General features: G+C 49.1%; 2 protein-coding genes across 4 annotated transcripts in view; one reads left to right on the top strand and one right to left on the bottom strand.

The window, feature by feature from the left end:
* Positions 1-11,619, top strand: part of DNAH10 (dynein axonemal heavy chain 10) — a 53,216-nt gene extending 41,597 nt beyond the window's left edge. The window contains exons 61-78 of the mRNA XM_062010337.1: positions 346-493; positions 1,013-1,292; positions 1,600-1,829; positions 2,503-2,776; positions 3,177-3,281; positions 3,737-3,891; positions 4,605-4,759; positions 5,015-5,198; positions 5,756-5,956; positions 7,056-7,265; positions 7,410-7,505; positions 8,186-8,357; positions 8,795-8,926; positions 9,242-9,453; positions 9,533-9,700; positions 9,925-10,105; positions 11,030-11,175; positions 11,473-11,619. Coding sequence (XP_061866321.1) covers positions 346-493; positions 1,013-1,292; positions 1,600-1,829; positions 2,503-2,776; positions 3,177-3,281; positions 3,737-3,891; positions 4,605-4,759; positions 5,015-5,198; positions 5,756-5,956; positions 7,056-7,265; positions 7,410-7,505; positions 8,186-8,357; positions 8,795-8,926; positions 9,242-9,453; positions 9,533-9,700; positions 9,925-10,105; positions 11,030-11,175; positions 11,473-11,619 — 3,196 coding nt within the window. The remainder of the gene's footprint in view (positions 1-345; positions 494-1,012; positions 1,293-1,599; positions 1,830-2,502; positions 2,777-3,176; positions 3,282-3,736; positions 3,892-4,604; positions 4,760-5,014; positions 5,199-5,755; positions 5,957-7,055; positions 7,266-7,409; positions 7,506-8,185; positions 8,358-8,794; positions 8,927-9,241; positions 9,454-9,532; positions 9,701-9,924; positions 10,106-11,029; positions 11,176-11,472) is intronic.
* A 364-nt stretch (positions 11,620-11,983) lies between these two features.
* On the bottom strand, positions 11,984-26,399 carry CCDC92 (coiled-coil domain containing 92). 3 transcript variants are annotated; one of them, XM_062010045.1, is made up of 4 exons: positions 26,372-26,399; positions 15,870-16,016; positions 15,500-15,541; positions 11,984-14,257 (listed from the first exon to the last, which is right to left on the bottom strand). In XM_062010045.1, the coding sequence occupies exons 2-4, from the start codon at positions 15,997-15,999 to the stop codon at positions 13,482-13,484; spliced, it is 948 nt and encodes a 315-aa protein (XP_061866029.1). In that variant the 5' UTR covers positions 16,000-16,016; positions 26,372-26,399; the 3' UTR covers positions 11,984-13,481. The 3 variants fall into 3 exon arrangements, with proteins under 3 accessions (XP_061866029.1, XP_061866027.1, XP_061866028.1); XM_062010043.1 differs by lacking the exon at positions 26,372-26,399 and adding an exon at positions 25,932-26,002; XM_062010044.1 differs by lacking the exon at positions 26,372-26,399 and adding an exon at positions 25,580-25,640.
* Positions 26,400-26,992: the final 593 nt, after the last annotated feature.

Here is a 26,992-nt window from a genome sequence, read left to right as displayed (position 1 = left end):
ACACATAAAATACTTTTTAAGGGTGTTTTTAAAGGAGTTCTCTAGAATGTGTCTTCCTGTAGTCCAAAAGGAGTCTCTTCAATGAATTTGGAATGAAACTCACACCCAGATAGCCCATATTCCAGCTACTGCAGGATTACTCACCAAATGCAAGTCAGTGTTTCAAGTAGCATAGTGACAAATGACTCAGTGAGTCAGTCTGAGTTCTGTTCTCACAATCACTGTTGCACACTATGTTTTCCTGTGTGCCTAAGAGTGTGCTCAATGAATTGCAGCATTTTACTGACAAATGTGCTGCTCTCCCATCAAGTTTTCATCCTGGTCTTTGATCCATTCCATTCCCAGGTGGGTTTCCCAGGGACTGCCTCCAGATGAGCTCTCTATCCAGAATGGCATCCTGACAACCTATGGGAGCCGCTTCCCACTCTGTATTGACCCACAGCAACAGGCCTTGCACTGGATTAAGAAGAAAGAAGAAAAAAATAACCTGAGGGTAAGGATCATTCTACCTCTTTACTGCTTGTTTTAAGGCTGCATAAGTATCTGTCACCTTGAATGGGGAACCAATTAGTAGACAGATATGACGACTATTGTGTCTAAAATAGTGAGTCACTGTTCACATGACCTTCAGTTCTCTGGGTTGGATGGTTGGTTTGGGATCATGGCAAGCCCTGGTAGATGCAAAAACAGTGTAACCAAAAGGCTGGTGTAGATTGTGTTTAATCACAGCTCCAGGATGGGGTTTCCATGTAGGACAATTAACACAATCAGAGGCACAGTTGGAACTTTGAAGAATAATTCTCCAAATGGAAATGATTCTCAACTAATCAATCAGGGAAAAAACCCCACAGCTGCACTGTTTTATACCAGTGCAGTTTGTATCATGTGTGAGAGGAAAGACAAAAAGCAACAAAGAGCAAACTTCATTAGTGCTGGAAATGATTGTAAAGTAATAACATTCAGCAATTTGAGTTTCAGTTCTCTTTCATGTCTTCCTGTTATTCTCTTGCAGATGGCTTCCTTTAATGACCCAGACTTCCTTCAACAATTACAACTGGCCATAAAGTATGGAAACCCTTTCTTGTTGCATGGAGTTGATGAGTATATTGATCCTGTGATAGACAATGTCTTGGAGAAGAACATCCAAGTTGCACAGGGGCGAACTTTCGTTGTCCTGGGTGACAAAGAGGTTGACTACGACAATAATTTTAGGCTGTACTTGTACACCAAGTTATCAAACCCAAAGTATCCTCCCTCTGTGTTTGACAAAGCTATGGTTATCAATTATACAGGTAAGGAAAAGTGACTCTTTAGTAACAAATTCGTGGTTATGCTGTAGGGCAAGGTTAGGGCCTGGCTGGTTGTCTGACACAGCAATGAAACTAAAAACCTCATAGTCTCCTTTGTATTTAGCACCTGATTTAACAGAAATCCTTTTCACCTCCCTCCTAAATATCTCTTCTTACCCCTGTTGGGTTAGTTTGCTTTGGTAGAACTGAGAATCAGAGTTCTATGAGATGAATGAGATGACAGAAGTTGTGTACAAGCTCTTCTCGTGTCTGAAGAAAATCAATCAGTGTACATGTGTTGTGTGTGCAGTTACACTGAAGGGCCTGGAGGATCAGTTGCTCAGTGTCATTATGGGCTTTGAAAGAAGAGAACTGGAAGAACAGAGGCAACATCTCATCCAAGAGACAAGTGACAACAAAAACTTGCTGAAGGATCTGGAAGACTCTCTCCTTCGGGAGCTGACATCTTCCACAGGGAACATGTTGGACAACTTGGACTTGGTGCAAACCCTGGAAGAGACAAAATCCAGGACTACTGAGGTACCAGCTCTGGGATTTTTGGATGATGTACTAGTAGAACATCTTTCCTTTTTCATTGTGCTTCAGCTTTCACCCTTGAAGCTAGGCACTAGTTTGAAAGGAAATGGTGAGGGTTTTTATGTTGCATCTTTCAGCATTGGGCATTATTTTATTGCATCAGAGAACCAAATGCTGTCTTCAGGAAAGTCCTTATCAGGACCAAAGTAATGATTGTTTACACTTCTAAAGCAAAGAGCTTATGATGTATTTCCTTCAGCTCTGAAGCAACCATTGGCTTGTATCAGATCTGAAATGCAAAATTCAGGTATCTGTTACTTAAAGGGCACACAGAGACTCCATCTTTGGAGGTTTTCAGGATGTAAAGCTACAGCTGACCTGATCTAGTACAGCTTTGGGCAGAAAGTTGAACAGAAGATCCCCAGAGGGCCTTTCCCACACTGTTTCTGTGTAAATCTTTGCTTTACTTTTCATAAACACACAGACTGAGATTAAGTTTGTCCAACTTCTGAGGGTTTTTTTACAATTCATACCATGTCCTTAGGGTTTCTTGCCCAGATTCCCTGAATAGTCAACACAGAGAGGCAGGCACTGAACAGCTCTGCTTTTGGTGATCTAACATAGATGCTCATGATCAGTGCAGTAATTATGTGTGTGTCAAATCACATGTGGTCAGGTGATTGAAAAACTGGATCTGGCTGAGACCACAGCGGTGGATATTGATCATCTCCGAGACGGCTACAGACCAGCTGCCAGGAGGGGGGCCATTTTATTCTCTGTTCTGTCGGAAATGGCACATGTCAACATCATGTACCAGTACTCACTGGTCTCCTTCTTAGAGGTTTTTAGCTTCTCCCTTCGGAAATCCATACCCAGCCCCATACTTCAGAAGAGGTTAAAGAACATCATGAACACGCTGACTTTCAACACCTACAAATACGTCTGCACAGGTTGGTGGGAATTAGTGATGGGCTGATGCTGTGGTGTGTGGGTGCTCTTTAAAAGCTCTGCCTTGAGCTGCACCACATTACAGAGGGGACTTACCAAACAATGAATGCACTAATGTTCACCTCTCAGCATTGGTCCCAGTCCACACTTTACTCCCTGCTGTTTCTGTTTCATGAATCGATGCGGGTACCAATGTCACTTTGCAAGAAACACTTGTCTTTACACAAGAGACAAGTGGTAAATGAGAGCTGTGGATCTCACATCCCTGGGTGTAGCTCACAGATGCTGTAAGCCTGATCCAAAGCCCCATGTTTGGTCAGACACAGGATGTGGGTTTACAGATTGCTCCAGTTCCACAAGTTTTAGCAGCTGACATTTGAAAACATTGTCCTTTCCTTGTAGGCTTGTTGGAGAAGCACAAGCTGCTGTTCTCCTTCAATATGACTGTCAGGATAGAACAAGCTAATGGCAGAGTTACTCAAGCAGAACTGGAGTTCTTTTTAAAAGGTAAAGTACATATTTATAGATGAATACATAGCTTTATGTAGCAACAGCTACAGGATCTTTCAGAGAGAAAGATTGTTGTGGATCTGAGTTGCTGTAAGAGCTAGCAGCTAGAGAAACTGCTGAAGGACTATGTTGGTTTACACAGACTGTGGATTCTGCTCTTGGCTGTTGACAGATCTCACATTAGCTGATGGTTAGGATGTTACTTGAGAAAATAATCTTCAGGTATTTTTCTGTGTATAAAGAACTTTAGAGATGATTGCAAAGGCCCCACTCTGGCTTTTGCAAGCGCTTGTGAAATGCCATCTGTTCTTCAGAGGACCAGTTTGATCTCCCAGTGCTTCCAAAAACCACATTTCCAATTGATTTCTCTGTGCAGTGGGACTGTGTGTGAGTGCTCATGTGTTGCAGCAAGCATGACACAAACATCCACTCTGGTTTCTGACTCTGCCCAGGCAATATTTCCCTGGAGAAGAGCGCACGGAAGAAACCGTTTGCTTGGCTTCCAGATCAAGGGTGGGAAGATCTGATTCACTTGTCTGATCTGTTTCCTGAGAAATTTCAGTCTCTTCCAGATGATGTGGAAAAAAATCCAGATGAATGGAAAAAGGTATGTGCTTCCTGTGATCCTGTTCTCACTTCTTGCTTTCCTTCTGGCGCGAAATGTTCAGGTACGAAGCAACGTGCCATGGCACTCTGCAGGAGGCATGTCACCACTGCCTGTTTCTGCCAAGGCCTTGTCTTTTCCCTTGACCTCAGCTAGTGATTGGTTTCTTTCCAGCAGAATTAAGGCTCTTATTATTTAAAAAACAAATGGAAACAATCCTCCCTGGTATAGTGTGTATTCTTTATTGTCCAGTCAAATGCCTGAGAGGAATCACTGGCCTCATTGAAGTCTGGAATCTTTGCTGGTGATTTCAACAGGCAACATTTCACTGGTGTTTTTGTGGTGCTGAACTGCACTTTGATCTCCTGGCAGCAAGTTCTAGAGGTTACTTACAAACACAGACTTCCCTTTGCTCTACCTTTAGTTTCATTCCATGTCTTCTTGCTTTCTAGAAGTCCTTCTGTAAGCAATCTGTTAATAGTCAAGATGCTGTTTTCTGTGTCTTAAGGGAATTATTTGATGGAAAAGCACAAATGTGTTTCTAGACCTGAAGATACTGAAAAAGTTGAATTTTGGACATTAAGTAAATGTTTGGATATCTCTTTGCAACAGCCTTTGTTCCTGTCTCTTGGCCCCTCATTAATCAATTTGCTTTTGTCTGCTTTTCTAGTAATTTCATTGATTTGCTTGTGTTGCCTCCTGTCTTTCCTTGCCAGTGGTATGACACAGAGGCTCTGGAGCAGCTGCCGTTCCCCCTGCAGTACCAGAACCATCTCAGCACCTTCCAGAAGCTGCTGCTGCTCCGCTGCTTCCGGGTGGAGCGGCTGTACCAGGCAGTAACGAACTATGTCACCCTGACTCTGGGTCAGAAGTAAGTAACTCTCAAACCCAAATCTCACTGCTCAGGTGTTTCACACAGTGAGGCTGGAGTTGTAATCAGCTGTAATCAGCTATGTGTTTTGTAAAGGAGTTTGTAATTTCCCTAAACATCACAGTGTGAGTTGTGTCTGTATCGTTTCCATGTGCAGTCTGCAATGAGCTTTGAGGGGTGTGTGTCAGTCACCTTTTACACCAGATGGCTGCTCCTGTGCACATCAGCAGTGTATTGTGCTTCTTTTCCTGCCAGGTATGTGCAGCCTCCTGTGATCAGCTTTGATGCTATCTTTGAGCAGGGCAGTCCTCACACACCCGTTGTTTTTATCTTAAGTCCTGGCTCTGATCCTGTCAGTGACCTCATGAAACTGGCAAAGAGGACGGGCTTTGGAGGGGACAGACTCCAACTCCTGGCCATGGGACAAGGCCAAGAAAAGGTAACTTTGCTGCAAGAGGAGGGATGTGCTGTGTGGAGCAAGTTAGTCTGTGAACTCCTGATGTGATGGGCCAGTTCAAGTTTCCTCTCCAAAGGTCTGCTCTGTTTCTAAGGGAGTTACTTCGTGGGTCAGATGCAGCACAGAGTTTGCCAGCTGGGACTAAAGCTTTCCTGTAATACATTGGCTGTCCTTGCTAAGGGCACTAAGGCAGAGTGATGTGTGATGTCAGTCAGTGGGAGAGCTCCTGTTAGGTTCATTTAGACCCCTGCTTCTTGGTCTCTGATTTTCACCCTCTTCTGGGCCTTGCACACTCCTGTTATGTTTTGAAATCCTTCAGTGCCCTGCCTAACTTTTAATTTCAAAAGAAATGAATGAAATGACAAAAGCATCTCAGGGCAACTTCTTGTAGTATTGGAAAAGGTCTTTTGTCAGTGAGGAACATTCCAGTAAAACTCACTGGAAGGCTGAGGGTGCTTGGTAGCACGAAGAACTCCACTGCATGAACCCCTTTTGCTTTCAGGATGAAGGCACTTAGACACTTCTTTCCCTCTCTTAAGATTGCTTTGCAGATGCTGGAGAATGCAGTGGTTTGTGGACAGTGGCTCATTTTGCAGAACTGTCACCTGTTGGTGAGGTGGCTTATCAAGCTGGAAAAGGCCCTGGAGGAACTGACAAAGCCTCATGCAGACTTTCGCCTGTGGCTGACGACGGCCCCCACGGGCGGCTTCCCGGGAGGGATGCTGCAGAAGGCCCTGAAGGTACGGGCAGGGGGCAGCCCTGACTCACAACAGGCTGACCTGGGGAGGAGCATGGCCTGAATGCAGCCTATGGCCTTGGGCTCTCATACAGTTTTGCTGTCTTCATAAGCCAAAGCCTTTTTCATCGTCCTGCTCTATCTTTTGGTGGTTTTTGCTTTGGGTAGAAGCCATTTAGCAGGGATTTTTTGTTTCCAAAGCAGTTATTGCAGAGTAGAAGTGTGTGGATAAGCCTGGAAATGAGACAAATAAATGCTCTTGAGATTCAAATGCTGCCAGGAGTGAGGAATATCTGGAGAGACAGAAATAGCCCTGTCAGCCCCCATGCTGAAGCACAGAGCTGCAGCTCTGTCCAGCCTGGCTGTAGTGCCAGGGCAGCAGATGTCCTAATAGGATCATGGTTCCCAGCTGCTGCTTCAGGCTGCAGCATTTATCACAAGCTGAGCTGATTATTTTGAAGGCACAGGTCATGATGCTATCCTGATGTTCTCATCTGTGGCTGCTTTACCTCTGTTGTGGTGAACCAGTCCTGCAAACATGTTTTATTCCACAGATTGGAAAGCAGATGCCCCAAGTATGTGCTGAGGGTGTTGATGACAGCTCTGGAGCATCACCTCATGCAGCACATAGTGGGAACCTATCTCTCAGGCTGTAAAACACACACTGGGTAGGTCTGGCCCTGAGCAGTGAGAACAAAGGTTTGATTGCACTTTGGAAGAGCTGCCAGGCAGCTGTCTGCCTCAGTGATCAGCAGTAAAGCCATCTTAAAGACTGCCCAAGCATGTGCTGGTATGTAGGGCATCCTAAAAGGTGTAAAGTACTGATATTGCAGTAAATGAGAGTTTCAGGGATGCTAAATATTAATCTTTCCAATAACATGACCATTTCTAACTTAAAACTGAGTTTCTCTTTACGTGTGTGGTTATCTTGATAAACTTCAAAGGTCTGTTTCATGTCTTAAGAAGAAAACCAAACCCTGGTTTGGTTTGGAAAGCTGCTCAACATGGGCAGGTTGTGTTGGGTGGCTTCCTGGGAGCAGGTGAGAGGTTGACAGCTTATTTTCCTCTTCAGTGACTGGTGGCTTCCCTCATTATGTTGAAAGGTTGCAATAGAACCACCTAATGGTCTGAAACTCAACATGAGAGCCACCTACTCCAGAATTTCCCAGGAAGCCTTAGAGCAGTGCCCACATCCTGCCTTTAAATCCTTAGTCTACGTCTTGGCCTTTTTCCACGCCGTGGTGCAGGAGAGGAGGAAGTTTGGGAAGATTGGCTGGAACATACCCTATGATTTTAGGGAACTGGATTTCCAGGTAAGAAAATCTTTTCTTAAGAGGTTTGTACTTTTTAATTATTTGAGAAAGAAGTAACTGTTAGTTGTCAGACAAGAACAAGGTCTCTGGACGTGTTCAGCTGATTTATGAACCTTATGTCACACGTTCCCACCACTTCCTTAGGTCTGCATGGAAGTTCTCAACATATACTTGACAAAAGCTTTCCAACAAAATGATGATAAAATCCCCTGGAGGTCTCTCAAATATCTTATTGGGGAGGTGAGTGCCTACAGTGTCGGTAAAGAACAGTTGACAGTGAAAAGAGGAAGAGAAATTAAGCTCCCTTCCTGCATGGGCTGTTGTCATCTAGTAAAGCTGGTGGAGAATCTCTCCTGGGCCATCCTGAAGCTCCTTTGCAGCTCTGGGCAAGTCACTTAATCTCATTGTCTCAATGAAACAGGGCTGTGGTGTGTAACTGCACAACAGGGGAGTTGTGGTGCTTAATTAATTTAGAGTGAGCACCCTTGGGATGCTCTGCTGAAGGTTCTGAGCAGCACAGCTTTACGCTCTGATTAGCAGCGTGCAGCGGTTCTGAGGTGAGCGCTGCACACGTGGGGATTGCCAGAGCTCAGGCAGCAGCCAGTCAGGGCAGGCACAATCCTGCAGAAAGCTGCTATTTCGTGGTACTTGGTGGCAGCTGAGGTGAGCTGGTGCCTAAGGAAAGGGCTGTTGCACAGAAATCACCGCAACTGAGCAGCAGGAGTGCCTGGAGCAGCCGTCCCAGGCTGAGTGCAAATGCTTCCTGCTTGTGCCCCTGGGGAAGATGTACCTGATGTCCCTGAGGGGAGACACATTACACCCTGCAGGCACTGCAAAGGTATTTTGGGCCTTTTGGTGAATTGTAACTGTGTCTGCTAACTAAGAGCCAGTGCTATAACACTGATGTACTTCCTTTCTAGGTCATGTACGGTGGGCATGTGGTTGACAGCTTCGATCGCCGCGTTCTCAGAACCTACGTGGACGAGTACTTTGGTGATTTCATCTTTGACACCCACCAGGAGTTTCATTTTTATAAAAATGACCAAGTTGATTATAATATTCCACAAGGGACTGTAAAAGATGACTTTATTGGTAAGAAATGCTTTTCCTGCCACATCAGTTTGCATCACAAAGGCTACTTACAGTGTAGGTTCTGTCCATTGCTGGTGTGAGCAGTGGAAGGGCCCATCAGCCCTGGCATGGGCACATTCTGCAGTTCCCATCCAGGGAGGGGGCCTATTCTTGCTTTGCATGAGCAGCCCTTTGTAATGGGAGCTTAATGGCCAGCAGCTGAGTTCTTTACAAAGCAAAACCCCCCAGGTCAGCAGCAAGTTACCTTGGTTGTTATGAAGTGACACACTTCCAGGGGGGCTGGGGGTAGGGGCTGTGTGTTTCATTCCTCACTCTGTTTCCCCACCAGCTCCAGCATGAGCTGCAGTGACAAGCATTGCTGCAGTAATCTTTTTTCTCTTTTGCCTGATATCTGTGGTTTAATGCAGTGTCTTTAGGAGCTTGTTTTTGTGTTGCAGAGGCAATAGACTCTCTGCCACTTGTCAATGGTCCAGAGGTACTTGGTCTTCATGCAAATGCTGCCATTGGCTACTACACAGAAGCTGTTCATGATATGTGGACTCATCTCCTGGAGCTGCAGCCTCAGACTGGTGAGTTCCCTCTGGCTTTGAGGCAGTACATAAGCACTGTGAGGTGGCTCCTCACCACAGGACCACAGCGTGGGGAGGGGGGACCGGGCCGGGGCCTTGGAGGGCAGAGACCCGAAGCAGCGGGGCCTGGGGGGAGCGAAGGGGCCGAGGGGCTGGGCCCTGGCAGGGGGAGGCAGCGCTGCAGCAAAGGGCTGAGCTGAGGAGAGGGGAGACGTTGCTGCCAAAAAGTGATCAGCTCTCAGGGTTCTCCTGGAGCATGAATAATGGAAGGAGCAGCCTGTGCAGCCTGAGGCTCACTAAACCCTCCGGTTCCAGGGGCAGCGGGTGCAGGCAGGAGCCGAGATGAATACATTGCCAGTGTTGCTGAGGATATAGGAAGTGAAATGCCTCCAGTATTCGACCTTGAGCAGATCAGGAAAGGCTTTGGCCCAGAACTGTCCCCCACCACTGCAGTGCTCTTGCAGGAGCTGGAACGGTTCAATGCGCTGGTTGTTCAAATGGCAAAGTCCCTGGCTGAACTGCAATGTGTGAGTAACAGAGCTACAGCTGCTGCCAGCAACTAGAGAAACCCCATCAGACCTCACCTGCCTCTCCTCATCTCTCCAGGCCTTGGCTGGGCAAGTTGGCATGAGCAGTGAGCTGGATGCTTTGGCTCAGGCCCTCTTCCACGGGCAGGTCCCTGCAGCCTGGCGCCGGCTGGCCCCCGACACCCGCAAAACACTTGGAGAGTGGATCAGTTTCTTTCGAGCTCGGTACAACCAGTACAGCCAGTGGGTAAGCAAGTGCCTCCAGGGAGGGGTTGGCTTTGTTCATCTGCACATGTTCAATTGGTGCAGAAGTCGGTGAACACACAAACACTGCTTGACTGTTAATGGATCTAATGCCAATCCCCCCCTAGAACCATCATGAACACACGGCCAGGGGGGTGAGGTGGCTGGGCTCAGGCTGTGGGGCTGTGTGGCTGTGTGGGAGGGGTGGTGACTGTGCTGTGCTGGCAGGTGGACACGGGGGAGCCGAAGGTGCTGTGGCTGCCGGGGCTGCACGTGCCCGGCGCTTACCTGACGGCGCTGCTCTGCGCCGCCTGCCGCAGAAACCAGTGGCCGCTGCATTGCGCCACCTTCTACACCGAGGTGACCAAGTACAGGGCTGCAGAGGACATGAAGGAGGAGGCTACTCAGGGTAGGTGGTGTTATGGGTATTTGCCAAAAATAATGCAGTGGTTAATCAGTGAGAGAAGCTGCCTGGCACAGGGAGTGAACGAGAGCAGCCCTTTGCAGACAGGACCCTGGGCTGGCCATTGCACACCCGCCACGCTTGATGCTGAGAAGGAGCTGAGCCCCACACAGCAGCAGCCTCAGCGCTGCTCACCCACCTGCCTCTGCTGCAATGTGCACCTCTCTTGCTCGCCCTCTCCTTTGTCTCAAGGGCTACAGCATTATCCAGCCCAGCAGGTTTACCAGGATCCATTGATCCACGAGTAGCAGCATGAAATAAAAAGCAAACGCAGCTACTATTCATGATTTACAGTGTAAATATCTCTGTGAGCCCTCTCTGAGCACTGCTGTAACTAGTGTAACAAGGGCTGGGAGAGGGGCAGCCCAGCAAAGCTTTGGAGTAGGAGACTGCCTGGGACGAGGAAGGAAAAAGATCTGGTTTTGCTAAATCTAAGTTCCAGTTATAAATGGCACCTCCTGGCCTTACCTAGGACACTCTGGAATTACTAACATTTCATCAGAATGCTTGGTGTTTGTATCCGAACACCCCTGTCCCCAACTCCCACCTTCTGTCAGAACCATCCAACACACCAGAGCCAAAACCCAGCCCTACAACCCAGCTCTTCCTTGGGCACGGGACCCCAGGCTGTGGGGCAGGACACTGCAGGCCACTCCCTGCTTATTCAGAGGTAGCACAACTGAGCCCGTTGTACTCTGAAAAACACAATGTTTGAACACAGCAGCTGAGAGCTGGATCTAAAACCAGCCACTTGGGTGCAGCTGCCGTTGGAAACGTGCTGAGTGTTGTCAGCACTAAGTGACAAGGATGGGCCCTGCAGGATCCACAGGTGCCCAAGGTCCATGAGATGTTCCATTTCTGCCTTCCCAGGTGGTTTTGTCTCTGGGCTGTTTCTGGAAGGTGCAGACTGGGACGTGGAGCGCGGCTGCCTCTGCTGGAGCCGGCCCGGGGCGCCGCGGGTGCAGCTGCCGGTGCTGAGGATCATCCCTGTGGAGCTGCACAGGCTGAGGCTGCAGGTACAGGATGGTACTGGGCTGCTGCTGTCCCCTCCCTCCAAACCCCCACGCTCTGGGTTCTCCTGACAGGCTTTGCACCTGTGTGGCCTCTCCCTTTGGGCAGCAGGGAACGGGCACTTTGGACCACACTTATACTTACTCTGAGTTACTTCCCATTAATGACACAAAGGTGAACCATCTGCTACCCAGAAGTGTAACACTAATACAGGAGACAGTGGGTTTCTGGTGCTCCCTCCCCCAGGCCCCCACGCTGCAGGCCCTGCCCTGCTCAGCTGCCGCTCTCCTCCCCCTCTGCAGAACACCCTCCGGACTCCTGTGTACACAACGTCCCAGCGCAGGGACACCATGGGCCTCGGCCTTGTGTTTGAAGCAAACCTTTACACCAAACGGCACATCTCCCACTGGGTCCTTCAAGGCGTTTGCCTCCTCTTGAACGCAGAGTGACAGCTGGACAGGGGCAGGAGGAGATTATTTCCCACAGCCTCCAACCCTTTGGGAGTCAGAGGAGGGGAGGGAAAGAATCAAACTGGTTAATAAACACAGGTGAGAACTGTTTTTCAGGGTCTGCATTTCCTTTCAGGAGGGCTCCAGCTGCCTGTGCACACACCAGGTCCCAAGCTGGTCTCACACACAAAAACTAAGCGTTGCCTGTGTGGTTGTAAGAAATGGTTTTAATTGCCCAAAGCATCACTTCTGCTGTGCTTAGAAGCGGTGCCTTCCGTCCTCCTTGAACAAGTGGCAGGGCCCATCAGTCACACAAGAGATCACCATAAAAATACAGCAACACCCCCCTAACCCCCACCCCCAGTGCTGGTTAATGCAGCACACTGAGCCAACCGCAGAACGAGGGGCCTTCCCGAGCCTCCCCTCACCTGCGCCGCAGCTGCCCCGGGCTGGGGGTGAGCAGGGTCCCTATCGCTGCCTCACGGGAGAGGGGAGGGGGGAGCAGGCAGGGGGGTCCTTCCGCGGCTTTTTCACAGAGATGACATGTTCCAGGGTTTTGAAGGCACATCATAAGCTTAGCAGCATTTGGGAGCCATTGTTTCTTGCTGGTCCTACTCAGAGGCTGCAGACAAGAGTGAAGCAGAGGTGAGCTGGAGGTGCTAATTGGAATTTAAGTGGTCAGTTTGGTGCTCCTTTCCCCAGGTGAGCTACTCTCACAGCTCGCAGTTTCCTTCCTAGGAAAACACGCACACAGACCCAATCAAGCAGCCTACCAGCTGCTGGGTCTGCCTGGGGAGCAGAAAGGAGCAGGGGAGTCAGGGTCAGAGTGAGTCCATCCCAGTCTGCAGGGACAGGAATCGAGGGTGCTGGATCCTCCTCTGCTGTGGTTACATCAGACATTGGAAAACTAAACACACACACACATTTTAGAGGGACAGCTCAGCACTGTCTGATGATGCCCAGAACAAGAGCCAAGGCCTTCAGGAAACAAAAAAAAGAACCCCTTTACAAAAAAAAGTGCAGGTTAGAGCATAAAGACCCAGTTCCAGTTCCACAGGGGAAAGTTCTCCCTGGGAAAGGAGCTCTGAGCCAGTACAGAAGGTGCTACGAGTGCAGAGGACTGACCAGTGTCAGGTGGGTGATTGAGCCATGCAGGTTAAAAACAAACCCCAAACAACCCCCCAACCAAGCCCGTGTTCATACTCCTTCTCTGAGGATCATTAACCCTTTGAAAGGGTGCTTCATCCCTCCCTCCCCACTTCTCACTTAAAGCCATAAACCAAAGTATTTAGGGTGAATCAAGTAAAGCTCACTGGGACTCGTGGGATCTTGAGAAAGAGAAGCTATGAACACAATTTGCGATCGAGAGCAGGTGCCTGTGGAGGGATCGGAGTCCCCGCTTCTCTCCGAGGTGTGGGTACATCCGCAGCACTGCTGTGAGAGCGGCTTTGCCACGGGGCCGGCGCACGAAGGGCTCACGTGAAGACAAGGGAACCACCGAGAGGCTGGATGTTCAGAGCCGAGGCGAGTCTCTGCGGGGCACGGGGGCGTTGGGCTTTGCTCGGGGGGCTGCGGCCTCTGCCTGGCTTCGGGCGCGTGGGCACACGGCACGGAGCGGCGCTCAGGAGCAAGCGGGAGGGTGCCCCGGTTTGGCCACAGCATTAGGGAGTTGCACCTTGCCACATGAACACGGTCCTGCTAGGTTTGGTTAGAGGAGCTTATCTATTAAATGATGGATCTGGAAGAAGTTTGGCATGCATGAGGCATCAAAAGGAACTTTACTGCAGGTGCTATTTATCCTACAGGATCACAGTGCATCAACAGCAACAGAGTAGAGCGTTTCAGTGGGGTTTTTTTTTTCCTCAAACAGTTCTGTCTGTCCCTGAGTGCTTTCTGACCACTTTGCTTCCGTGGACCTGGTCCACCGCCAGCGTCTCGAGCTGCGGCTGCGGCGGGGCGGGCGCGGGGTGCCGGATGCGATGTGCCACCCCGATGTGCGCCTTGTGCGGCTTCTCCCGGGCCGGGCTCTGCGACTCGCCGCCCGCGCGATCCGAAGCGATGGGAGGGATAACTAAGGGCCTCTCCTTAATGAGGTGTACCTCTGCCGTCTCCCTGGCCAGCAGGAAGGGAGTGGGGTCGGGCATGGCGTCCACGGGCTCCCTCAACAGCAGCTTGCGGCTCTCTGACCCTATTCTGTAGACCTCTTCGAACTCGGGGTTGAGCGGCGTGGAGAGGCTTTTCTTCATCCTGCGCCGCGGCGTCTCCGGCAGCTTGTCCTTGGGAGGGGACGGCTTGTAGCTGGACAGGACGGGGCTGCTGGAAGGGGTCCCCTCCGAGGTCCCGCTGGAACTCATCAGCTTCTTCTTGGTAGCATGCAGCTGAGAAGTTAAATAGGCAATGGTGCTCGCTCTCTGCTCTAGTTCACTGGACAACATGTTGAGCTTATGGCTTTTCATTTTCAACTCTTCCAAGTACTTCTTTTCTCTCTCTTTAATAGTGTTCTCCAGCACCATGATCATGGCATTCTTTTGCTCCAGTTCTTTCAATAATTCGTTATTTTCAGCCTCTTTGGCTTTCAGCTGAGCTTCAAGATCTTCACACTTTCTTTTGAGCTCATCACTCCTTGAGTTACCGTTTCCTAGAAGAACAGGAGAAGCAGAATTGTTTCAAGTTAACAGCAGCCATGAAGTGAAATAGCACATCCCAAAGCCCAAGAGAAATCCCCAACACCGACTCCAGGTAACACTCTCATTATTACTCCATTTCCAGAGGCACCAGGGCAGCCTGTAAGGAACTGAAGGCAGCCAGCACCACTCGCTGTGGTTTAGTAGTGCTGATGTTTTGGGGAATAAGGATCACAGAGATTGCTGAACTTGGTCAAAATTGGAGACATTGTGCAAATCCTCTGCTCATTAAGAGGAACTTCTCGCACTGCAAATGCCAGACTGGCCAGAGAGGGTGATGGGGCCACTGTTGTAGCTCATCAGAAGACAGGCTGAGGCTTTGGCTGAAGCTCAGGGGTGTGCCTGTGCCTCTGCGCTAAGACTTTGCTGCTGCACAAGTCTCTGTGGGGATTAAGTGTCCACATCACCCTGCAACCCCAGGGGTTCTTCCCAATGAGCAGCTTCGCACTGGTTCAGCAGAGACAGCAGCCTGAACTCCTCCAGTAAGGAGCACTGTGTGCCACAAGGTCCCAGCCAGCCACAGGCATTGTCCTCTCCACACAGTGGCCTCACCAACATCACCTCCTCTGAAAGTCCTGTGATGAGAAGCATCTGAACAGCAGTGCAACATCAAGACACCATGTTGAGCACCTGCAGAGCTGCTCAGCTGCTTTGCCAGCCTCTCCTGTGTTACCTCTTCCCTGCAATGCATGCCCTGCCCCACACTGTCCCTGATCCCAGGCTGGGAGAATCCAATTCCTGTGCTTTACCTGCTGGCATAATACAGCTGAAGTAACTGGGATCCAGTGTGTCTCTCTATAAACGTGAATAAACAAAAGCTTTGTGCTGTGTTTACAGAACCATCTAAGTTTTAATAACAGTCCTGTTTTCTGCCTCTAAAAATGCACATTGTCCCATCTTCCCATCCAGCAGATGCAGGGAACAGACTGGTGAGAGACAGGAGTCAGCAATTCCGTGCTCTATTCCTGGCTCTTGCAAAGATTTCCTGGGTGACCTTGGTAAAGAACTTGTGACATTTACTTCATAAACAGCAGTAAGACTGGGACGTAGAAAGCTACTTATGCAAGTAGTTTTGGAATTTATAAAGCCAATGTGCAAAGTATTCTCACCTCCTTGTAATGGAGAAAATAGAAACACTGACAAAGCTGAGGAAGTTCAACGTGAACATCAAATGAAAAACGTTGTGTATCCCTTACCTGACAAGTCTGAACTCTTTACAGTCAGCTCATAGGTTAAATCTGAGGAAAAAAAGGCATTGGTGTTTGTTAGAACATCATCATCTACCCCAGCCCCCACCTGGTGAGCATATTCCCAAGGGCATGCTGCAGCACAAATGTCACCGACTTCCCCCCACCTGAAGCAGTCACAGGAGAGCAGATCTGTAACACAGCTGCAACTATCAGCATTTAAAACCCCCAAGTCTCTGCTTAATGACGATCGAGTTGTGCCCCCAGTACATGCTGATCAGCCTAAGTCCAGCCTGCCCAGGGCTCCTGCTGAGGGGAGGCAGTTGCCCCGTTCCTGGGCAAAGGCTGAAGCCCCAGAGCCTGTCTCCTGGCTGGGTACCTGTGCAGTGCTGCTGCAGGCGCCGGATCTCGGCGTGCAGCCCCTTCAGCGTGTTGGCGTGTTCCCGCTGCAGGAACAGCAGGTTCTTCTGGGCGCTCTGCAGCTGGTTCTCCAGGTTGGAAGTTGCCATCCTGGCAGGCGGGTGCCCTGTCACACAGATGGAGAATGGTTGCAGGGAGGTATCTCACACAGATGGAGACCCACATGCTGCAGCAGCAACAGCTGAGTTCCTCTGTTTGTGAATTAATACAGCACCAAGCGAATGCCACTACAGGGCTTTCTGTTTCATGACTATTTCCATTAGAAGAGCTCCATGTTCATAGAAAGCCTAATATGCTCTAGGCCAGAACAGCCCAGGGAACTCATTTGTTTGGAGTTAACACATTTAAAGGATTAACTTCAGACAGACTAAGTCACTAATCCTGTTACAGGATAAAAGTAGAGTTCTGAGAAATGGGCTAGTATGTCCCTCTGCCTCCTCGGGTGTTCTGCACTTACCTGCAGGGATTCAGGGGTTAGTAACATCCCTGGTCAAGAACAAGGAGGAGAGCACTAAAATGCACCATCCCTACAAAGCAACACAGAGCTGACACACAGCTGGGCCCAGTGGTGCACACACAGATGGGGCTGCTCCAGGGCACCTTGGCTGAGACACACTCCCCGGGACCTGCCTGGAGAACACCCCAAAATGCTCCCCAGGACCTGCCACTGCATCTCCTCAGCCCTTTGGTGCAGGATCCTGGAGCTGGGGCAGGCCCCACAGCACTGGGGACTGGCATCCTGCATGGCCCCTCAGGGAACAAGACAACTGACAAGGACAGTGCTTCATTTCATTTTGCTCCAGGTTATGAGTACATGGAAAGCTGTTAGACCGCTGGGTCTTCCTTGCACAACAGCTGTATAAAACCAGGCCTGGACTACAGCAGTGCTCAGATTCAGACAGAAACAGTTACTGTACAGTGCTGAGAGGCATCCTTGAAGACCCTACTACTGCTCCTGAAAGGACAACAATGATTTTACATATACCCACAGGCCAAGCTGCCATGAAACGTCTGTCTGAGATACAGGCTCCCAAATAGATTCCCTGATAGAGAGGTAAAAATAGCTCCTGCAGCAGGCACAGCCAGACACATCCTGGGGAGAAGCACACGCTGTGCCCACAGCTCCTCTGGGACATTTCAAGAGGAATGCAAAGAGGAGTCACCAGCCCCTGGTGATATCATCACCAAGTCTGTCACGACACCATTTTGTTTAATGTCCCATTTCCTAGAGAAATTTCAACTCCCAAATCAGTATAGCAATGGTGACAGCAGGCAATCCTCCTGCAGCCTCAAAGCACAGAATCACTCCGGGTACTTTCAACAGCCCTTGCATATCGCTGTGTGACCATCACCCCTCTCTGTGCACGTGGAGCGGGTGCTCAGGGCTGCTCTGAGGCACACAGGCTGCAGGGTCTACAAACATCTACATGAGAAGAACTTTCCAGAATCATGTGGCTTTAATAACTCTGCATTGCTGCACTTGAAATGTCTTTAGCAAGAAAGCTGTTGTGCTCAGGGGAGCTGTCTGAAACCTCTAGGAAGCCAGATGCCTTCTCGGGCAGCCCAGGAGCACGACGACAGCACAGAGTAATTACCCACTGTGTGGGAATACACATGCCACAGTGAGAGAAACATTTCCAGGGGGATAAAGCAGCACAGCAACTGTCACAGCCTCTGGCCTACCCACCAGGTTCCCCCAATGCTTTCCTTGCCACAGCAGCCCCTCTCCTGCCTCCCAGCAATGCAGCCGAGGCGGCGGGAGGCCGACTGTTGAGGCGCTGGGTTAGATGCTATTGATGCCCCAGTCCTTCCAGCAGGAAAGGCTAAATTCAGTTACTGAGTAGCTTTGTGAGAACACTTAGAGTATTTAGGTTACAAAGATAAAGAACCAGGACTCCGGTTGCCTGGACAACCATCTGCAGTGGCGTGGCAACCAGGGGCTGTAATCACGGGACCGTGTGTTGTGTGTAAGACAGATCTTAATCCTCTCCTGTGGCTGGCTCCCAGGCAGCCTCACAGGCTCCTCTTGCATGTCAAATGTTTGCCATTGGGATCTTTTTGGTATGCAGTTTAAAATTAGCATAAAGAAAGTTAACACTCTTTTAAGAGTCATTTCTAAACATAATGCAGCCCTGCCTTTACACTTTTACTCCCCAAAAGCACACCAACTCGCTGCTCCTGCACCTGGGCAAAGCACCACGGCTGAGGGGCAGCCTTCCTCATTTCATGTGTGCCCTTAACTGGCATCACCACCAGCTGACTGATCCCTACAGAAGCATAGATTTGATTGTAAAAAACTCAAGTGAGGCATAAAAGACTCAAAGGAACTCAATTCTCTGCAAGTCACCAGAGCTCTTGGTTACTTGATAACAGAGATCAAAGATTACATTCAGTGCTCAGGAAGAACAAGGGAAACGGTGCCAACTCGTGCTTTGGGGGAAACAGGTCACCATCATCAGCAAGCAAACAAAAATCATAGACCAAAAATATTCTAAAAAGAGGTGTCTGGGCTGGCAAATAAGAAAGTAGCTGAGTTGTGCACACAGGCTCTCGCTCTGTGACTTTGGAGATTTGTCATCAAGAAGCAGCTCTGAGCTCAGACCCTCACATAGTCCTTCCCCCTTCCCCAGCTACTCTCAGAGGGGGATATTCTGTTTCTTGTTTTGCTGGTGTCAGCCTATGATTTTGGAATTGTTTACTGTATGAAAAACACTGCTGAGCTGAACTATTGCTTTTACTGAGCAATGACTCAATAATCAATATGAAGGACTTAACTCTGCCACAGAGACCACTGACTGGCACCACGATTCTAAGACTGCTCTGGCAATCCTCCTGCTTTTGGCTCAGGAGAAATACATCACATGTATTTTGTAAAGGGACAGAACTTGGAAGAGATGGAGACATCCAGACTGTGATCCACCTGGATGGTCAGGGACAGGGCAAGAGGGGACATCACCTGCTTCAACAGAGACTCAGTGGTAGTTGGCATCCAAAGGGCTGTGATTTGGCGTGATTACACCCTTGAAAAGTCCACACAAATCATGTAGTTCAATTTAAAGCAGACTGGCTGGAAATAGTGTTTTGTGGGGTGATGGCACCTTTTTTTGGTTGTTTTTTGTAGGTTTACTTCTGTGTGTGTGTGGTTTTGTTTTTTAGGAGTGGCAGCAGGAATATTTGCTCAATATTGGTGGGAAGTTATTTGCATCCAACCAGTTTTACAGGTCAGCTAGCCTGGAATCGTGACATTTCTAAATACCTCAATAATTGGACTATTAAAACACTGAAGGCTTTTATTTCAGTTTCCCCCACTTACAGCCAGTTTGCATATTTGGTACATTTCATGACACCTTACAACCAGTCTGTTTATGGAGGTTGTGTCAAGATCAAAGGACACCATGCAGAAATATAAACTCGCGTTTAAAGCCAGAAACACTGACAACTGCCACAAAGTTAAACCATCCATTGAAACCTGAAAAAGTGATTACAAATCACCAGTGTCCCTTTAATTCTGTGCTCACACCATGAGGGAAAGCTGCTATGATTGCATAAAACATTTTATTTAATGGTAGTCTCAAATCTGTCAGCAGCTCACAGGACACAATGCCAGTGAGACCTACTCAGCCATGCAGAATCAGTCAGAAATGGCAACAGAGTGAGGAGATGCAATGAAAAAGAAACCAATGTATTAAAAAGGAATTAATAGTTTCTTCTAATACAAGTCAGTGAACATTTTCCCACCACTCCCCTAGGCAGAAGCATTGACTTGGTTCCAGGGAGTTTGGTTCATGGAATTTACAGCTACTCCAAGGTCCCTGACAATTCCTAACCTGCTGTTTCCTGGTGCGTAGCGCTCAGCCACAAATCACATCCAGCAACTGCTCTCATGGGCAGCTGAGATCTTACAGAAAACATAGTCCTGGGAGAGGTCAGCCTAAAGAAAAAACCCAAATCTGTTTGGATATGTGTCTCATTGCTCCTATAAAGCAGTTCTGGGATTGCACTAACCTGACTTCATGTCTGCTCTCTGAAACAAGAGGGAATGTGCAGCCAAGAACAAGGCTACGATCTGAAAGCCCAAGTGAAATGGCAAAATGCAAAGTCAACTGAGCCCTTAATAGCCCAGATGAGCAAGCTTTACTCTCTCACCATGGAACTCAGGGGGACAGCTCACAAAGACACCAATCTCTGGCTGGATTTTGTCAGATGAACTAAACCAATGCTGGGAAGAGAGCTGTGACTGCATACACCACAGAATACTTACAACAGTATGGTTTGTTTCCCTTCCCCCTCATCTCCAACTTCAAACCCCAAAGGTTGCCATGTTCTTGTTCAAAAGGAACTGTGCAGTGCAGAGCTAGGAATGCCTGTGTCATCTGAGAAGGATGATTAAACATTAAAAGGGGCATTGCAGTGCTCAACACCGCCATGATAGTAAATCAGTAAGTGGTTATGCCCTTAAAAAGCCCACCCAAATGATGTATTTCACTCAAAAGCACACTGGCTGAACACAGGCGTTTGGGGGATTTTTTTGGTGTGCTTTTTACTTTTGTAAAGGAGTGGCAGCAGGAAAAGATGTTCTTTCCCAGTAAGACTCATGCTGAACACCAACAGTGTCCCACCTGCCACAGGTACCCAGGCTGCAGCTGGGGGTATCTCATTTCCTAGGACAACCACCATCACAAAGGGTTTCTAGATACAGCTCAAAGACTGAGCCTCAATTCCTCTAAACAATGGAACCACAATTTCTCTCCGATATAGCCTGGGAATTCAACAGCATTCCCTTGGGAACATCACAGGCAACACTTCAATCCTTGCTGTGCCTACCTAAGCCTTCATCTTCCACCAAAGTGGAGAGGGTAACTTAACATCCTTGTAAGTGTTTCCACTGGCTGTGTCTCAGGTGACAGGTTCACCAGGCAGCGCTGCAGACACCTGTGCAACTCATGGGGAATCAGAACTGTTGGTAGAGGCAGAGCTGCTTCCTGCAGCTGCACCAGCACCAGGTGCTCACCTGAGCCTGAGCTCCCGAGCTTAGAGCTTTCCTGTGAAACACATCAAAAGGCACTGAAGCCTCACAGCAAGCTCAATAAACCTGTTCTCCAAGGAGAGATCCATTTACAGAGAACTACTGTAACATCAACACTACACAATAGCACAACTATTTTCCCAGCAAGTTTACCAGGCTGAGGACTCTGCTTTTCACTAATGCATCCTGTGATGCTGTTTCATAAGCCATTGATTTTATTATTTTAGAACAGCAACTACAGTCAAATATACAAAAATTGGTCTCCACTTTAGCAAAGCAGAGGCTTTGAGAGCTGCTGATGAAGGAAATTCGGTGGTGGTGATGACCTAATTCCTTCCTTAAGCAAGTGTAAGACTATTTTTAAGTAAATAGGATGCCAAGACAAAGAATTTCAGAGGTGTTCCACACTCTCACATAACCCAGGTAACTCAATTTGAGGCATTAGCTGTACACAGCTGCCATCAAGGGATGGAAAGCAAACAAGCACACATAGTTTTATTACAAAGGAAACATTTACATGATTTGTTTCCACACAGATGGCCACTTCCTGAGCTCGACCCTTCTGCCATGCAGAGATGTGATATGCTGTACCTTTTGTGCCCCTCCTCTGAGCACTGACTCAGATGACAGGCAGCTACTGTTCCCTGGTGTATTCTCAGCCTTTCTAGAGGCACCTATCATTCTGTTTAGGGAGAAGCCATGAAATTTGTCAGTTTTCAGTCAAGCAATGTTTTTAAGTAACACTGATCTGTCTGTCACACAAATAGTTCAGAGCAGCAAGGAGCAACGTGTTTTTATGCTTCAAGTACAAACCAAAGGTTGTCTAAGAGTCAAATGACAGCAAACATATTCCTCAACAGCAGGAATGAAACAGTGATCCAATTAAAAGGTGCTTTTTTTCCTCCATCAAAGATAATTTAAAACCACCCAAAGAGCTTACAGAAGCTCTGATACACTCCCAGGACCTTGTTTTCAGCAATACTTCGTTGTGTCTCCAATTTCTAGCAGTAAATACATGTATTACTCCCATTTATAGTATCATGCTCTTTAACATCACCAGGAGGAGTCACATTCATTGAAGATACTACAGCCAGACAGATAAAGGATGCCAGGTTTCATTAGGCAAGCAAAGGAATCCGAGGTGAGGCCCAGCAGGTAGCATCTAGGGGCTGCCACTCACCCTTGGCTCAACTAAATGCACTAATCATTATCTTCACTGGCTTTCCCAGCTACAGCATGAGATTAGTGTGTGAGAAAGGAGCAGAGAGTTTGTTTTGGCACTCTGCAGCTGCAAAGGAAAGCTGAGCTCTAGTGGGAAGATTTCTGCCTGAACAAAGGGCACTCTCCCTCCTCAACCCCACCCCAGCTCAGGCAGCAGCACTCAGCACTGCTGCTCCCAGGGCCAGGACAAGCTCTGACCGTGCTGGTTCTGGGTACATGGCATCAGCTTATTGACACAGACATGCTGCAACAGCAGCAGCACTGAAGCTGCAGTGAGGCACAAACTTATGTTTATGCTTTTCAACATGTATCCACAATGTTTCATTGTCATAAAATCACATAAAGGTGTGGTTGGAAGGGACTTTCAGAGATCATCCAGACCAACTCCCCTGCAGAAGCAGGTCCTCCTAGATCAGGTCACACAGGAACACGTCCAGGCGGGTTTTGAAGCCCTCCAAGGAAGGAGCCCCCACCCTCCCTGGGCAGCCTGTGCCAGGGCTCCCTCACCTCAACAGTAAAACAGTTTTTCCTTATGTTTAAGTGGAACCTTTTGTGTTCCAGCTTCTTCCCATCACCCCTTGTCCTGTCACTGGACACAGCAGCAGCAGGGCACAGCAGGCGTGGGGGAGGCTGCAGAAAGCCACACCAGAGACCTTTCATGCAACAGCCTTTTTTCAACACCAAAAATCCTTCCATCTTTCCTTTCTTTATCTGTGGCTTGCCTTTTCAAACCAGGACTGGGAAAAGCTACGCCCTTGTCTAGTCAGAAGACAACTGTTTCCCTAAAGCAGCGACTTCCCCGACACGCTCATTTTTCAGTAGAGCACTGCTCATCAAAACTCCCCCCTGCTAGTTACACACAAGCACAGAAACCTGGCCACACAAACCTGTCAGGAAAAGAATTCTTTAGCATTAGAAACAGTTTTGAAAAGATGAGGCCTGTTCTCTTTAAAAAGGAAACAATTTTGCTACATGTTTTTCAAACTTTGCTATGAAAAAATGAGGTTGTGAGCTTGGGTAAAAAAGATGAATTACATAATGGTTTCCTAGTTACACAATGAGGTATTGCAATACATTGGGAATCCTGAGGATGGAAAAGCAATGCTTCAAAGTGTTGCTACTTTAAAACACCCTTTTTTCAAGCCATAGAAAGTAATGAGACATCTAGAAATGAGAGCCTAAAAGAGTAGCAAAAGTAAACTTGCAAGCTGGTTTATTACAGCTGTATTCCTTCTATTTCACTGTTTGTAATGGTCAAGAAATATTTCACATCATGGTCCACATTCTGGAATCAGAGCACTGAGGGGTTTTTTCTGCCTACTACTGTTACAGAATCAACTAACATAGTACATCTGGATGAACAAATACATTGTCCTTAGTATCTGCAGCCTCTTCAATTAGAGCACACAGTTTGTTTTTTGTAACTCTAATGACAAAATGCATTAAAAAAACTCACAGCCCTTAAAAATTTAAAGTATGAAATGATATCTTAAATCTGAAGTAAAGGAAATAACTGCAAGGAATGAAATCAGATTGCTATTCTGGACTTCACAACAACTACTGGACTGAAAACTACACAAAGCACTTGGTCACGAGACCTTTGTCTTTCCTAAGGGGAGGAGGGAGGAAACTTCACAGATATACTAAGCAGAAATATGGTAACAGGACAAAACCAAGTAGTTATCCATCAGTTTAGCCAATATTATTTTTTTCTACTTAGGCAGCTGATAGTTTCTTCTATTACAACCTCCCAGTCTTAGTTGTTTCACCAAAAGTGACTGCTGGAACCTTGGTACAACCAAGAGCTTGACAAATGGACAATATTACAAGTTTGTCATTACCTGTTTATAGAGTACTTGGTTTAGAGTCATATAAAAAAAAAGCAATGTGCAGTTTAAGAGTATAAATATCTGTCTCCCAGAGGTTCAGTCATAATAAAGCACTACAGAATCCACTTATTCACTAATGAGCAAGTTATATGGAAAAAGGCATTGTATTTACAGTCACATCCATTTGTGGTTGGGGTTTTTTTAATTATGGAGAACAATTCATATTAAAAAAGCAATAAAACTTTTCAAGCTTAAGCATCTTACCATCTAGGCAAAGCCAACAAGTACCCTGGATGCTCCTTATGCACCTGCAATGCAGATCAAAATAGCCAATTCCACCCTCAGAGCTGCCTCAGCTTCCGTGGTTTTATTTACCTTCACTGTCTCAAGCTTTACACAATTGAATGAGGTGAACTCAAACGCATACCACTGTTCTCCACGGTGAGAAGGGCTCCTCCTTCCTCCCTGCCGTCCCACCCCATGTCCTGCGCAGGGAAACAGAGAATCTCTGCGGCTGGAAGGATCTCCATGTCTGAGGACGCCCTGCACTTCTCTGCTGCCATATGCAGAAGTGACACACAATCTCCTCAGAAGGAAAAAAAATCTCAACTCAAATGAAGATTACTCCCTACCTACTCCAAAATGTACATCCATCTCCTCTTTGCAGGCCCCGTATTACTCGTGAAAACGGCACCACTGTCGCTTTCTAAAGTGAAAACGTAGCGCACAAAAGGAGCCTGTAAAGGATGAAAGGATGGGAGGTGAAACCTGCCCCGGCGGGTGTGGGTGGGAGGTGGCAGCTCAGCTGAAGCCGATCTGAATTGTGCAGGGGAGGGAGGTGAATGGGCTGACTGCGCTCTCCCGAGCTAGGATGGGTTCTCAACCAAAAATGAACGACACGTCCTTGTCCCTGAGCCAGCAGAAACATAAAGATAAGAGGCAAGGGGAGCTGCAGGATGACTCCTTTATTCCTCTGCTGCAGTAGTGACCAGAAAACGGGCTTTTTATGCTCTTAAGAGAGAAAAAGAGGCACATTGGTCCAGCGCCAGCACACCTCGGCCAGGCACAGCGGTCGCGAAGCAGCCCATCCCACGCAGCCGGCCCCGCTCGCTGCTGCATGACGGCGGGCACCGGGCCGTCCTCCCGCGGGCCGCCGCTCCAGCCGCCGCGGGGCCTGGCACCGCAGCCCCTACCGCGGAGCAGGGCCCGCGGGGCGCCCCGAGTGCCCCCGGCCGCCGCCTCCGGGCCGGGGACGCCCCGCAACGCCGCGGCGGGCGGGCAGGGGCTGCCGGCGGGCCCGGGGCCGCACAGGAGGCAGCCGCTGGGCGCGTGTGAGGACGAAAAGCCCCGTCCCAGGGCAGCGATACCGCGCTACGCTCAGCCCCGGGACGACGGCGATGCCGTTAACGTTCCCCCAGCGGGCCCGAGGTGGAAGGGCCAGGATGCCGTACTCACCCCCCATACACACCCCCCTCAGGCGGCCCAGCGCCGCCGCTCCCCGGCCCCTCACCCGCTCGGCCCGCCGAGGCAGCTCCCTCCCGCCGCCCCCCAACCCGAAGGATCGCGGGGAGCCCCCGCGGCTCCGGCACTCACCGGCCGTGGGGCTGGGGGGGGGAGGACCGGAGGCGGCGGCGCAGGCGCAGGTAGGGCTGCGGCAGCCCGGCCCGTCGCTGTGGTAACGGGGGTGTGTGTGGGGGGGGCAGCGCTGTCAGCCTCGGCCCCGCCCGCGGCGGGAAGGGCGGGGAGCGCGCGCACGCGCCGCAGCCCGTGAACGCGCCGCGGGCACCGCACCCGTGCCGGGACCGCACCCGTGCCGGGACCCCACCCGTGCCGGGACCCCACCCGTGCCGGGACCGCACCCGTGCCGGGACCGCACCGTGACTCGGGCTGCGAGGGGAATGACCCGCAAGCGGAGTGTCCGAAAAGCGCCGCGGTAGCCGCTTACCTGCTGTGCAGACACCGCAGGAATCCGCCTGAGAAGCAGCCGAAGGAGGCAGCCCGACGGGAGCAGACAGGTTATGGCTATAAATTGTGGGAGTGAGCAGAAAAATAACTTCCAAACAGTTTCAGCAAGGGCACGGTGTTCAAAACAAGATCACTGCTTCGTTTCTCTGTGATGGACGCAAGGAGCGTGCTTTCACTTTTCAGTATGCACGTATTAAGGTGTGATCTCTCATCACCCAGCACGGAATAACCCAACACCTGCCTTCTGATGCTAAATTGAGCGTTAGGGAACTTCTTCTGGACCGGTTTTCAGTAACAGAAACATGTCTGTGAGCAGAAGATGTGTGTGTGCACCAAAGGACAGTGACAGCATGCATGTGGGGATGAGCAGGCAAAACAAGAGGGATCCTGGAGCTGGGGGGATTTTTGTGCCTCACGTACCTCTGTGTGTGTGGATTTCCCTGCCAGCCCTCTGCAATGAGCACAGCAGCATCAGGGCCTCAGGGCAGGAAGGTGCTGGCGTGGATGTCCTTCAGCCTCTTCATTTCTGCAGCTGCACGTGGGCTCTGCAGTGTCACTTCTGCACAGATGTACGTCGTGACCTCCAACTGCATACCAGTGGAGCAGGTGCTGGAGGTGCAGAGCCATACATGGTCAGATATTCATCATGCATCTGGATTTTCTGCAGAAAACCGTGTACAAGTTTACACCACAAAGCATAATCACTGCCACGAGATGATACTTCTGGCAGATGCACCCAAGTTCAGATGAACAGTGTGTGCACTGGCAGGCACACACAGAAATTCCCACATAAGTACAGAAAGCACTGGCACAGGCTGCCCAGGGAGGGTGTGGAGGCTCCTCTGGAGCCTGGACACATTCCTGTGTGACCTTATCTAGGTGGACCTGCTTCTGCAGGGGGGTTGGACTGGATGATCTCTAAAGGTCCTTTCCAACCCCTCCCATTCTGTGATTCTATGACAATTAATTTAGGATCCTGTTAGGTGATGAACTAGTCTGAGAAGTTGATGCAGTTAGGCCCATGCCAAAAGAGAGATGCAT

Source organism: Colius striatus, chromosome 17 (assembly GCF_028858725.1).
Source record: "Colius striatus isolate bColStr4 chromosome 17, bColStr4.1.hap1, whole genome shotgun sequence".
In the NCBI taxonomy this organism is placed as follows: Eukaryota; Metazoa; Chordata; class Aves; order Coliiformes; family Coliidae; genus Colius; species Colius striatus.
This window is presented reverse-complemented; position numbering and strand designations above follow the sequence as displayed.